This window comes from Rousettus aegyptiacus, unplaced genomic scaffold, assembly GCF_014176215.1.
Source record: "Rousettus aegyptiacus isolate mRouAeg1 unplaced genomic scaffold, mRouAeg1.p scaffold_m13_p_18, whole genome shotgun sequence".
Taxonomy (NCBI): Eukaryota; Metazoa; Chordata; class Mammalia; order Chiroptera; family Pteropodidae; genus Rousettus; species Rousettus aegyptiacus.
The window spans coordinates 4,245,638-4,259,606 of record NW_023416293.1 but is presented as its reverse complement, the minus strand read 5'-3'; the positions used below and the strand labels follow the sequence as shown (position 1 = coordinate 4,259,606).

The 13,969-nt window shown below is 56.1% G+C and overlaps 1 protein-coding gene and 1 pseudogene across 2 annotated transcripts in view; one reads left to right on the top strand and one right to left on the bottom strand.

Moving 5' to 3' along the window:
* Positions 1-342: 342 nt before the first annotated feature.
* The window catches only part of TMEM63A (transmembrane protein 63A), a 29,343-nt gene continuing 15,716 nt past the window's right edge, over positions 343-13,969 (bottom strand). For both annotated transcript variants that reach the window (XM_016157447.2, XM_036235392.1), the window contains exons 11-24: positions 13,447-13,527; positions 13,027-13,150; positions 12,802-12,935; positions 11,687-11,824; positions 10,420-10,573; positions 8,747-8,853; positions 8,540-8,626; positions 8,011-8,073; positions 5,801-5,963; positions 4,815-4,920; positions 3,495-3,662; positions 2,774-2,889; positions 2,363-2,425; positions 343-1,156 (exon numbers count right to left, since the gene is read on the bottom strand). In XM_016157447.2, coding sequence (XP_016012933.2) covers positions 1,013-1,156; positions 2,363-2,425; positions 2,774-2,889; positions 3,495-3,662; positions 4,815-4,920; positions 5,801-5,963; positions 8,011-8,073; positions 8,540-8,626; positions 8,747-8,853; positions 10,420-10,573; positions 11,687-11,824; positions 12,802-12,935; positions 13,027-13,150; positions 13,447-13,527 — 1,648 coding nt within the window. In that variant the 3' untranslated portion in view covers positions 343-1,012. The remainder of the gene's footprint in view (positions 1,157-2,362; positions 2,426-2,773; positions 2,890-3,494; positions 3,663-4,814; positions 4,921-5,800; positions 5,964-8,010; positions 8,074-8,539; positions 8,627-8,746; positions 8,854-10,419; positions 10,574-11,686; positions 11,825-12,801; positions 12,936-13,026; positions 13,151-13,446; positions 13,528-13,969) is intronic.
* Positions 3,259-3,379, top strand: LOC118613408 (annotated as a pseudogene).

Sequence of the window (13,969 nt, the reverse complement as noted above, 5' to 3'; positions counted from 1 at the left end):
CGCTGGCTCAGACCAACACCTGCGCCCACTACACAGACTTGCGCCTCTGGCGCCCCCTGGAGGCAGTAGGAAGGCAGCTTCTCTGGCAAGTGCCCAGAGCGGAACCCCAGCCTCGGGATCTCCCTGGGAGGGAAAAGGCAAGGGACTGCCCATCCTTCCCGCCAGGATCACAGCTCAAGGGTGGTGCGCGGCCCTGCGCCCAGCCCAGGCCACCCTCTCCTTTCCTCCCCTGCCACAGTCCTCGCTTGACCCCAGGCAGGCCTCAGCACTGCTCCCCGTACCTCTCACCTGGGAGGGAGAGACAGAGTCACGGGCAGAGCCAGAGAACCGTACACTCACCAGCCTGGCAGAATGGACACTTTATTAGTGGTCCTTATTGTCCCCGCCTCCTGCGGGGTGACCCTGGCCCAGCCACAGCGTCACCGGCAACACGATACAGAAACATTGTGCCGCGGTGAGGTGCAGAGGCGTGTGTGCAGCTGGCCGTTCCCACCCTGCTCCCGGACGGGGCGGGGGCCAGAAGGACCGCCTCGGGCCTGGGCCTGCCGCAGGCTCTTTGGTTATCGGTTGTGTGTACGCCTAGGGAGGGCTGGGTGGTGTCTGGATCCCCAGAAGGGAGGTCTCCCACTGGTTACATTCTCCCTGTTACCTGACAGTCGCCACAGTCAATGGGCCTGGAGGGGCATGATTTCCGTGATCTTGCTAAAAATTACAGGCGGCATCACCCAGCTACAGAGCTGTGCAGAAGAGGGATCAGGGACGAGCGGGGCCCCAGGCGCACGAGCAAGGGCAGGGCGCTGCATGGGCTCCCCCGCCACTGACCCCAGTCCCACCCCCACGCCCCGGCCGAGGGCTGAGCTCTTTCCTGGTTCCAACTGTTCGGAGCAGTGCTGCTTAAAACGGGCGGATGGAAGTCCTGAACTCGGTGGGGGTCGATGTAAAGCAACTTCTCCACCTGCGTCTCCTCAGCTCCCGACCCCCGAGCCTGGTCCGGCGGGCAGCTGGCCCGCCCTCAGGCCTCCGTGGGGCTCTGGGCCAGGCACTGCCCCGGGACGGTCCCGCTGATGTTGTGGATGGCACCGTAGTTCTGCTGCTGCTGTGGGGACAGGGCTGTTCTCTCCGAGGACAAGCCGTTCAGAATCCGAGGCACATAAGGCTGCCAGCAAACAGACCGTGTTAGTGCTTGGGGGGCCCCGGGCCTGAGATGTGGTACCCATCCTTCCCCCACCACCCTTCCTCCTTCCAACAGTGATCCTGACAGACATAAGGAAATAACATCCACTTAGGACATCAGGACCCAAAATATACCAACTGCAGGATCTCCCAGCAGCCGGAGCAAAACAGAAAACACCATTGATCATGCAGTTCTCATGACCACAGAGAAGGAAGTGCACACACCTCTCTCTCAGAGGAAACAAAACCTTTCCAAGCACTGGATCCTAGGAGAATGTCTTGCTTTACAGAGGAAGCAAGTCCATCTGCATGGGGCAGGCTCAGGAGCTGTCAGTAGGACGGATCCTTAAAGGATGCTTTCCAGTCCCAGGCTCCAGCTGCCAACCCCGGCCCCAGGCTGACAATGCGGGATTGATGTCATCGACCTGCCCTGCCTCTTCCCTCGCCCGGCGGCACAGCCACAGCTGTGCCTCTGCGTCACGAATCCGAGAAGCTTCTCTGGGGCTGGTCCAAGCACAGCCACCAGCGGCGAAAGGGCCTAACGCCCGGGGGACCCACCGGAAAGAACGCTACCGATGAGACGATGCCGCTGCCCCAGCCCTGGCTCTGTCGGGAGGGCCGGCGGCCACGGCTCTGGGGTCCCGTGGCTCCCCTTTCCTTTCCCATGCCCGCCCGAGGAGCGGGACCGGCAGCAGGGAGAGCCGGGAAGGAAGGGCGCCCCGGTGTCTGACAGGTGCCTGGAGCAGGTGCAGCGCTCAGCGGCTGAATTCTGAGGGGAGCCGGTCTGACAGCACGGAGGCCCTCGCACAGGCAGGTGCCGCTGAAGTGCTCACGACAGGTGCCCCCACACCACAGGGCCTTGCCATACGGTTTCTGTTTCGCCAAGGGCCCGGACTCACCAGGCATTAAATATGCAAAGCCAAGTGAGCAGGGGAAATGAGAGCGAGGGGGATGGGCGTGCATCACGGCAGAACTAACTCTCCTCTCAGTGACGAACAGGGCTTCTTCACACATGTAAGTGAAAGCACCCGGAGGGACCCGGATTCCTTCTCAAGTGACACCAATTCAGCAACTTGTCTGGCACGTGATCAAGGGACCTCTATCTTAGGAGTTGATTGAAGCACGTTCGTAGGGCCTGTCTGGTCGGGGCCCTTGCCGGGCTGGGTCCCGAGGGAGAACCACGACTCACCGTGAACGGTGGGGGCACGTGGGCCGGGCCGTCACTTCCCTTGTCACTTGCTGACTCTTCTGTCTGCAGATAACGGCAGAAACTCGCAATGGTAAACAGAACCGATCTTCCTGAACTAACACCCTCCAGACAAGCAGGCTCTTAACACCCAGGATAATGGCACCAGCTGGCATCCAGGCTCCCAGAAGCAGCCTAACGGAGGATTGGGGTGGGGGGCCGTCCAGGGAGCCGGGAAGGGGTGGGGAGGGAGGCCGCACATTGCACCCAACTACCCACACCTTTCTCGTGGACGAATAAGATCTGGAGAAGGCTGCTGATGCGCGAAAGGGTGGAGGAGCAGTTGAGAGCGAATGGACATCTCCTCCCGGCCCTGGCCGGGCGGCAGTGAGGGGAGAGGGAGGGGCCCTGTACCTTGTAGTTCAGAGGGCTGAGGTGCTTGAAGCATCCAAAGCAGGTGTAGCCCAGGCACACCAGGATGGTGAGCAGCACGACCAGGAAGGTAAACAGGGTGGCAGGGGCCGTCATACCTGGGGACAAAGGGGGTGCTGACCTTAGTGAGGGAGGGGGGGGGGGGGGCTGCCATTCGCCCTCACCCTGCCGAGGACGGCGTCCCCGCCTGGTGTAGGAACTATGGGTGACTTCTCCCTCAGGCATAAATAAAGAGAAGGCGCCACCCCACCCCCCCACGTCCCCTCAAGGATGGTGTCTTCGCAGCCAGAAGCACACACGGCGGCCCAGTGAACAGCCGGCATTACCTCGGCTCAGATTTCAGGTAGCAGGACACCAAGGTTATGCCGGCTGCCTTGTTGGGTCGCTTCCCTCCCATCTCTGGGGCCCGGTGCCCTGGGTGCCACATCGTGACTGGTCACCGAGTTGATGCTGTGAAAGCACTGAGGGTCTACGGCCACGCCGCCCTGACCACGCCCGGTCTCGTCTGACCTCGGAAGCTAAGCAGGGTCGGGGGCCTGCTTAGTACTTGGATAGGAGACCACCTAGGAAGCCCAGGTGCTGTAGGCTTTTACAAATAACAGATAAAAATATAAAGCACTGAGGGCTTTAACTGGCTGGAAGGGCCATGGGTGAATGACCGCCTCCCTCGCCCACCCCCACCTGGGGTCAGAGGGTCCCTCACCCAGGCGCAGGAAGGAGAAGAAGTAGAGCCAGAAGAGGCACAGGATGGGCGCGGCCAAGGCCTGGTTCACGGCCGCGAAGTGGATCCTCTTCTCCAGCTTGGCCGGGAGGTAGACGAAGTAGAGGTTGTGCCGATCCACCATGTGCTTGAGCAGGATGTAGATCAGGCCTGCAGAGAGGCGGCCGTCAGCCCGACACCTGGCTGAGCCACAAGCGCCCCTCTGCCTGCTGCCTGTCTGTGCCCGGGTAGTGCCTGGAGCTACCCGTGCACGGGGCTGGGGCTGGGGCTGCCATGTGACTGCGGGGACCAGCAGGTAGACGAAACATATAAACACCTATCTTGGCTGCTCGTGTTCTCAGTCCCTCTGGCCCGCTCCTTTCTTTCTCTCCCCTCCCCCTTCCAGGCCTCTTTCTGGCTCCAAGGAGCAGAGGTGTCTGCGGGGCTGCACCCGCGGAACCCTGAAACGCACTCTGGGCTGCTGCACGCTCAGATGCCAGGCCTCAGCCTCTGCGGGGGCCCCTCTCATGCCGAGCACACCCAGATCCCTCATTCTCCGGCTCTCCTCCACGCTGACCTCCTGCCCTCATCACGGCCGATGGATACCCCGGGATCTCATCCCAGGGGTGGCGTGAAAGGTGGGTACTGCCTTTTGGATCATGTCAGGTTCTTTGAAAAATTCATTTTGTTTCGAAAGACTAATACTGTATTTTTAAAACAGTACAAGAGAGTAAACAGAGAAAACTAAAACTCCCGCCTAGCCCTGAAGCTCAGCTATCACTGTCAGCAGGGTCCTGGGTGTTCTGTTTCCTTCCAGAGTCCTCCATTTGTCGGCCAGTTCCTGACGTTTTATTTTAGTTGCAAGACCTTGGCCGTTAAAATCGAACAGTCCTAAGTTCAAATCCTGGCTCTACTCCACACTGACATGACTCAAGTGCCTCCTCTGTGAGAGGGGACAGAAACAAGACCTGGCTTGTCGGGCCGTGTGAGAGTTCGTGCGCAATGAGAATTCGTGTGGCCACAGTGAGAGCACACACGAGACCTTCGCTCGCCACTGCCGGCCCTGCCATCACGTACGATGAGGTCTTTGTTGAAGGAGCAACCAAGAACCAAACGGTCAGCCGCCGAGAAGCTCAGACCAGAAATACCGAGAGGCCACAGTGTGACAGCCCGTGCAAGGAGTTCATTGCAAGCGAAATTAAATTTGGAGTCATCTCTGACCCCAAGACGTTCTCTGTTTGTGGGGCCCCAGCGACGGCTGTCCTGGGGTGCTTGGCAGAACCAGCCACCCACCTACCCTGGACGGGCTCCGGGGCCACTCACCGAATGGGGCGATAATGGGGCAGGTGATGCTGTAGGCCATGATGACAGTGAAGATACACAGCATCCACGCATACATGGCTCCAAACTCATACTGGAAGGCCTGGCTCTGGAGGGGGCGGTGAGGCGCTTACAGGCTCGCTCTCCTCCAAGGGCGAGGGGGCGAGCCAGGTGGAGGACTTGGGAAATTAGAGAGGCTCACGGCCACCCCAACCTCTCGAAGTCCTTGCTGTTCCTTCGTAAGCCTTCTTCAGCGTCACTCAGCTCAGACCCGGACCTCGCAAGGTACAGCGATGCATGCTTTTTTTAGTGTTTCTTCTTCTGTTTGAATCATGTCTACCCAACAGTCCCGCGAGTCCTCAGAGGGCAGAGACCGAGGTCTGAGGACAGACTGTAAAGTGACCCCCCACTGACTCTGGCACCACACCCAGTGTCAGCTCTGCTCCTTCTAGCGTGTGCCCTGGGCCACATGCTTAACCTCCCTCCGGCTGAGTCTGGGCATCCGCCACCCGCTCCAAGGAGGTTTCTGACAGTAAAATGAAAAAAAACTCGGCGCATCTCCAACTTTCCTCTCAAGGTACCCACATGGCAAAGGAGAGTAGAGGAGAACCCACGCCATCAATTCAGGGACTCCTAGAACAAACGCTGCGAGCCCAAAATGCCTTTGACCTCGGCAGCCATCTGAAGAATTCATGTAAATGTACACCCAAGAGCAAGGACTGAGTTGATGCTGGTTGCATGTGTGTGTGTGATCAGACTGGTTATAAAGCAAAAAATCCACACGCTCTCCTCCGGCGGATGAGTTAGAGTGGAGAATAATGAAGACATGCCGCCTCCACGGGGAGCCCTCATGCCTCCTCCCCGCCACGCCCCTGCAGGGGCGGCCCTGTGCCCAGTGCTGGGCGTGGGGGTGGGGTGTCAGTGCCGGCCCCGTCCCCACCCCACCACGCCCCACCCCCACCACGCCGCGCCCCGCCCCCAGCCCGCACCTGCTTGACGTTCCTGCGGTCCGCGGCGGTCTTGGCCATGATCATGCGGAAGGTATAGAGGATGAGGCCCGGCAGCCGCAGCAGCTCCATGCCGTTGCCGATGAAGGCCGAGGCGATGACGTAGTTCACAAAGAAGGCGCCCTGGTCGGGCAGGAAGACGCACCTGGGGGCCGGGTGCAGGTGTGAGCTGGGAGCCTGGAGGGCCTCCTTCCCCCGGGAGGTAGACCAGGACCCTCCGCCGGGCAGGAGCACAGACAGCCCCGAGGCTTTGCACTCGGCCCTCCATTCGGTATGTCTGTGTGCGCAGCACACACACGTGCCAGGCACTGTTCTAGGCCCTGAGAATGACACAAATCCTGTGACCCTGTCCTCGTGGAGGTCACACCCCAGCTGAGGGACACACACACACACGCCAGGTACACATGTGCCAGGTACGCGGACAAGCAAGCAGGGCGGGCAGTGTTTACTGTTCCCCGCCGTCAGCGGTGATTCTGAGAAGGTGATTCTGTGCAGAGGAGGTAAAGAACCAGCGTCCTCTAGAAACCTGGGCGGAGGGAACGACAGGTAACGGCTCTCGGGGGAGGGGTGAGGAGCAGGCTGAGAAGGGCAGGGTGAGGCCGGGGTGCGGAGGGCCAGCCCAGGCGGGAGGGCAGCTCTGAGTGCAGGGAGGGTGCCCGGGGGCAGGGCGGCCACGCCCGTGGCTGCCGTCACCTGTGTGTGGCACGAGGCCGGCTGTGGTCGAGGTGGTGGACAGACTCTGGGTCTGCGTCAGAGCTGTCAGGATTGGCTGATGGACCGGGTGTGGCGTGAGAGGGAAAGAGGGGAGACACGAAGGCAGGGGTTTTTTTTTTTTTTTTCAGAGCAACTGGTAAAACAGAGTCACGGTGGGGAAAGCTGTGGGAGCCCCGGATTCGAGGCTCAAAGCCAGGGGTTTGGTCTGAGACGCCCAGGTGGGGCTGCGGCCGGCAGCGGGATCCGGACTCCAGAGGCGCAGGCCGGGGAGATAAACGTGGATGTCGCCGAGGGCCAGGGGAGGGGGGAGCAACTGGGGGGATCGTTTTATGAGCTATATAGATGTCTAACCAATGTACTGTATACTTGGAACTAATTTAAATGAATAAATGTTTTTAAAAGAACACAAAATTTTTTTTAAAACTAAATGTGGATGTCATCCATGTATTCTGATCAGGAGTAGTAAGGTGACATTAAAGCAGTGGATCCGGCTGAGGTCACCCACAGAGACAGCGTGGATAGAGGACTGAGGGCTGAGCTCTCGGCAGCTGGTGGGACCAGAACAGGGGGGCCCAGAGCCAGTGCGGACAGCGTTTCAAGGAGGAAGGGACGATGTGTCAGATGGTGCTGATGCGTCCCGTACGAGGAGAGCTGACCACGGGATCTGTCCGTCTGGAAGTTACCGCCAACCTGGACGAGCGCGGGCCGGGCGTGTGTGCCTGTGGCTGCCAGCTCGCCCGGCAAGAACCCACTGTAAAGTAATTCACGTCGCCCTCTCAGACGAGCACAGCCAGCCCTCCCTATAAACGTCCCTTCGGAAAAGCCCACCCTGAGCCTAAGGGACTGCATTAGGACCTAGAGCGAAGCGCGGCAGGGACCCTGTCTCTCAACTAGCTGGGTAAGCTCGGGCAAGCCATTCGGCATCTCTGGGCCTCAGTTGCCTCACCTGTAACATGGAGATAATGATGGTCGCGACCTCATAAATCATGATGAAGGTAAGTGAGAAAAAGAATAAAGCCCTTAGCATGGTGCCCTCTTAAATAATAAGCATTGCTGCTAAGCGAGCACGGTGAAAATGCTAAGAAGCGCACATATCAACGATTAGTTAGACTCCATTCTCCTGGTAAAAAAAAAAAAAATCCCCAGGCCAGACATTCTGATTGCAACGTCAGTTACTGCTCTCCATCCCTGCTCCCTGGCCCCGCTGAGACCCAGCAGCTCCTTCCCCCCAGTGGCACTGTCCGCGGTAAGTAAGTTTCAAGGAATGAACGAGACTGCCACTAATTGAGCCTTGGCCTAAAAGATTAACCGCATTTCTACCCAGTACACAAAGTGGGCCAGCTCCCGCGGCATGCGGCTGAAGGCCCCGCCCAGCCCCAGCCCAGCCAGGAACCTGGGAGGGGTGGCGGGGACGCCCCAGGCCCCGTGGGACATTTAACTTGACCGTGGCTCCAAAATTCTCCGCGGCTGATACTTACTCCAACCTGACAGAGGCTTCAGAGGAAGTTTTGTCAAAGAGCCACCGAAAGAAAAAGTCCAGACTGAAAGACAAATGAATCCTGTGAGAATTTATTTCCAACGCTCCATGTGATTACAACACATTTTCATTTTTTTTTCCTGCTCTGAAAACAGGCTAAATCCCAAGATCCACATTTAACTTTTAAAATGCCATTTACTACAGTGTAACTTACCAGGGCTTAATTTAACAGAAATCTCCTTCCTTGAGATAAACAAAGCCAGGATTAGATCCTCCCTCTAACTGGAAGATCGTGATAAATTTTGTTTTCGAGCTTAAAAAAATTTTTTTTTTTTTTTAAGGATAAAAGATCCTATTTCCAAAAGAATCAATGAGCCAGTATAATTTTACTCCCGAGTGGATGCGACAGGCTTTAACGCTGTCAGAGAGCTGCGGCCACTCCAAAAGCGCTTCCATTCTCCCCAGGACAGTGCTCTCCAGACGTGACCTTGACTGTGAATTCAGAGCAAGAGGGGGCGACGTGGGAGTACCTGGTGAGGCCGAGGGAGGGCAGGATCAGCACCATGAAGATCAAGAATATGTAGACCTTGGTCATCATGATCCGGTTCTCCCCTGACCTGCGGGAAGTCAGCGGTGAGCACGCACGGACCCCAGGGTTCCAGGTGTCCCCGGTCGGCCCCTTGCTGTGTGCCCGCTGCCCCGGGGATGGGGGGAGGCCAGAGCTCCTGGGTACTCACTTGCTCCAGTGGGACTCCAGCAGCGTAGAGTAGTAGACAATGGACGGAAGCAGGGCCGAGAAGGACCACAGGAGGAGGGTCGGGAAGAACTGGCTGATGACTGGGTCCTGCAACGCAAGGTCCACGGCAGAAAGAGTTAGAGCTTTGAGGTCACGACCTGCTGGCATGGTGGCTCTGCAGACTGCTGGGGCTGCGTCTGGTCCTCCTCGACTCTCACAGCCAACGCTGTGCTTGGCCCAGGGCAGGTATTCCATAACGTCAGCTGAATACACAGCAACAGCACCTTACATTAGCACAGCGTAGTTCTTACAAGTAAAGACAGCAACTTCACATATGACTGAATTCCCTTGTCTCGCTGACCAGATAGATAACCTCAAGTCGGAAAGACTTGATAAAAGGCTCATTTCTAAAAACTGCTGTTGAATTACGTGAGAATAAATTTAACTGTAAAGGACCAAGGGAGATGAAATCTAGGAGGGTTCTACACTCTTTAGAATGGCTTTGCGAATATCTTTAAATTCTTGCTTTCCCATAAAAAAAAAAAAAAAAACTAGAATCACAAATAATGAAACAATGGTATGGTTCATGTCAGACGAAGGAGAATCCTAATTAGCAGGCTCACCCTCCAAAGAAGAGCCCTTGACCGTACGTCAAAAGACCGGCAAAGGAATGAATGTTTGCATCTTTAAATCTAGACAAAACTGCTTAATGTCCACTATGCATTTTTTTATTATACATTGAGTCAAATAAGAGAGCTTCGACCACACATTAGCTCGTTCGACCACCAACATAACAGGCCCGTAAGTGTAATATGGCAGGTGTTTTGACTCCAGTTTTCAGAATTCATCAGCTGAAGAGCAGGAGCGTGAGGGCCAGGACCTCAGGCGGCCAGCCCGACCGCGCGCTTTCCCACACGCCGAGTGGAAGGGGAGAGAAGGGGAAGACTGAGGGCGAGGTTTCGGCAACGCTAACTGTGGGACAGCGGTATCTTTTTAAGCAGATGCCAATTTAGGGAATGTTTAGCTGTTATGGATCTATCTAAGATTTTTTTTTTTTTAAATCATCCTATCTAGAATCAGTGACTTTATAACAAGATTCCCAGAAACTGAAATGTAAAAGAGACGATTCATGGTTCTGCCACCCCGATCCGCGAAGCTCTTTCCACGCCTGCCCCCCCGCTCCCCGCCGTACACCCGGGTCGCTGGCCCGGAGCTGCACCCGTCGCTGAGAGGGAACTTTACTTTCTGTTTCTATCAGACACCCCCAAGGCCCGCCACGACATCCATACAATTTTTTAATGAATGCTTAACGTGCTGTCAGATCAAATATACTCCATTCAACTCATAGGACACCTACTACTGACTATTTAGATTGATTCCATATATATATGTATATGGAATAAATATGTATATGTGGAATATCTAAATCACTAAAAGACATTGTAATAAATGTGGCCACACCTACTCAGGGCTTAAAAGCAGTTGTTATATGTCAATCACACCAATATAAATTTTTTAATCAATTGTTATTATTTTTAAATGCAGACATGAGCTGAGCGACAAGGCCTCCTGGTTCGGTGCCCCCCACACCCCCCTTGGCCCCCGTTCCTCCCCCACTAACCATGCTGTCTGATCACCGGCCCGCCCGGGATGGGTCTTACAGCGGTCACTCACGTTCAGCGCGTGGATGGGTTTGGTGACGTTGAACTTGTCCATGGTGGAGAGGATGATGGAGGGTGTGGTCAGGAAAAACAGCACCACGAAGAGAGTGAAGTTGATGCCCAGCCACTGGAACCACCAGCGGAGGCCCTGGATGGACAGGTTCCTCCTGCAGAGGCGAGGACACAGGCCCGGGCGGCTGACCTCCCAGGCTCCGCCCACCGGCCACATCGACAGTGCCCACGACTTAAGTGGGTCAGAAGGTCCAGCGGAGGCAAGCCAAGGGACGAGTCTAATGACTCTGGCTGAGGGTTCATTTCAATCTCAAGAGTACAGGCATGTTTTCTGCACTGACCTTCATCTACAGAAAGGTCAAATTTTGAGTCCCTCTGAGCTCAGAGGTAAAACAAGTTATTCGCTGCTAACAAGGCTCCCCTAGTCCGGGGGCCAGAATCTACCCACAGAGATGCCGTGAGCCCCAAAGCAGACCCAACAAGGCTCCAACGTGGCATTTCTTAGACACGTCTGTGATGCTCTGTGACTAATGACACATTCTGCCCAACGTTCCCAAAGGGCTGGGGTCCAAGGAGGAGGGAGGTACGGGAGAAAGACACAAAGGTCCAGCTGGAGCCTGCCCTGGCCTTTCCTCCTCATCAAGAACAGACCAATGAACCAATCTTAAGTTTAGAAATAAGAACCGAAGAGCAGAACCATCAGAGGCAGAACCAGAGTCCAGTGGGGCACCCAAGACTCGCTCTGGACGAGGAACAGAGGCCGGACCGGATGGCACGGCCCTCACTCTCAGTGTCACGCTCGAGGCTCGCCCACGGACCCCACGGACACGGCTTAGCGCACCAGCACGTCTCCTAGGCAGGCCGGGCAGCCAACACTTGACCTAACGCTGCACTGTCAGATGCAGTAGCCATGAGCTGTGTGGCTACCGAGGATCGAAACGTGCCTAAATTGAGACATGCTAGAAGTTTCTAGAAATCCATGCACTTGATTTCAAATACCATTGGGTATGAAAAGGAGAATGTAAAACATCTCGATTTAAAAAAAAAAATGGCTATATATTGAACTGATAATATTTTAGATACATAGATATATATATATTTAGATAATATAAAATTCATTTCGACAGTTTTTTATCCTTTTCATGTGTCCCCCAGGCTAAAGAGGCAGCTGACACTTGACCTAAGACTGCACTGTCCGCCATAGTAGCCAAGAGACACATGTAGCTACTGAGCATTGAAACGTGGCCCTTCCTGGCCTGGGGGCTCACCAGCAGATGTCCTCCGGGTAAGTGGCGAAGGTGACAGTCCACTTGGAGATGCAGAGCTCTCTGCTGTGGAGGGAGGGCTGGGGCTCCCCTTTGCACCGAAGGCCCTGACACTTGCAGGCGTTGAAGTCTTTCAGGATGCTGCCAGGAAATGCAGAAATGGCCAGGGCCCAGACACAGGGTGCCATGTGCACCCACAGTGGAACCACCCAGTGACCTCCCAAGCGGGACTGGGAGCCTCGTGGTACAGGCCCTTTGCTTTATTGTTATTAATTTATTATAATGAATGCTATGAAAGAAACACCGCGCTTGCAGCATGGTGTTTAATCCTCAGAACCACCTCGCAAGCCAAGGACTATTATTCCCATTTTACAGATAAGGAAACTGAGGCTCTCTGAGTTGGGTTCTGTACCCTCATCTGTCTGACTCCAGCTCCTACGCTGTTTGCGCTGCCACCTCCCCCCCCCCCAAAACCTGCTGGCCTCGCCCACGCCCCAGAGCAGCATCAGGCCATGTTACACGCAGCCCGTTCCCATCTGACTCCGAGATTTCCCTCCCTAGGACTCCCACCTCAACCCACACCATCTCTATGCATCCTCCTCTTTCCCCCTTTGTCTCCCCTCTCCAGGACCAGGGTCCCCGCAGCAGGGGGCACCCTGGAGTGCCAGGGGTCTGCCCCCACAGCTATCATTTGTAGGAAGAGGCCCTTGCACAGAAGGATCTGTGGTTGCAGAGCAGGATGGACGGCATCCATCCTGCCTGGCAGAATGCCGGGACGCAGAGCCAACGAGCCCCGTGGGGCGGCGGGTGGGAGGCCACAGCAGGGTAAGGCCACATCCACCTGAGCGGGGCCCAGCTGTCACACAAACATGGGCTGGGCTCACTGCGGGAGCGAGTGTGATGGCTGCCTCCCCAGCCACACCCGGAGAAGCAGGTGAGCATGCCACCGAAGAAATAATAATGATAATAATAATAATAATAATAATAATAATAATAATAATAATAATAAAAAAATCCCAGTGGTGCTGATGCAGCAGAATCACCTCTATCCAAAAGGCACAGCAAAGCATCTGGACAGGGACAAGGGAGTCAGCCAAGGAAGGGCCTGGGACACTCACTAGGTGGCCATGGACTTCTCCTGGAAGGTGACGAAGGCCATCCCCAGGGGCTGGTCCTGGACCCTGCACTCCTCCTCTGTGATCCTCCCCATGAGCTTGTCCTTCATGCGAGTGTAGTAAGAGATGGCGTCCTCCTACCGGAAGACACACCCCCCGGTGATGTCGAGGGCTGTGCAGGTGGCCGGGAAGACCCGCACTCCCGGCCAGGGCGTGACGGACACTCACCCGCTCACAGCCCTGCACCACGCAGCAGCAGAACTGGCCACAGGGCTTGGGGTTGATGAGGGTCCGCTGACCTGTCTTCACCTGCAGGTTTGTGTAATAGGTCAGGCTCTTCTCAGTCTTTTTTCTGCAGTCGGGGGAGGGGGGGCGGAGTGGGGAGGGAAGGGGTGAACCTCAGACCACGGTCCTGCGGTACGGACCCCACACGCTCCATTCAACCATCTGTTACCACCACAAACATGGGTCACTACCACAACTGGGAGTCCGGCTTTGTGAACAGGAAAGGGCCGCGTCCCCGCTCCTCCCTTCGCAGCTGGGAGACCCAAGGCCATCGGGGAAGGACAGTGGGAGTCTCAGGGGGGAAAAGCCAGAAAGCTGCAGCCCAGCTCACCCTGTGCGCCCCCGCCCGCCACGCACGCTCACCTCTCCTTGCACAAGTAGATCAGCTTGGCCACGTCGTAGCACAGCCGGACCTCCTCGACCACACACGTGGGGTACGCGTCCCTGTGGCCAGCGCAAGCCGGAGGCGAAAGACGCCATTGGGAAAGAGCAGCCCCAGGCAGGAGAGACCTGCCCCCCCGCCCCCCGGCATCTCTAAGGCTGGCAGAGCAATCATGCTCCCCGTTCCTGTGTCAGCAGACACCTCTTTTCTCTTTCTCTTTTAGCAAAAGGAGAAATTTTGAAATGTAATACAAAGAAGCATTTTTGAGCAGCGTGAAAGCAACTGCCTGAACCTGACAAGTTTATACCCGCTTGGCTTTAAATCAGCTGGCACTTCTCAGGAGGAAAAATTAACACTAGTTACCTCCTCTACCCTCCCAGAGGAACAGATTTCTTGTTTGCTCCCGGTCAGATCTACCGTGGACCATCACTGAAAACCCGTTTAGCCTGTGACCCTTTGGAAGATCGCAGACCTTTGAGGTCTAACGAAAGCAAAGCAGCCTCA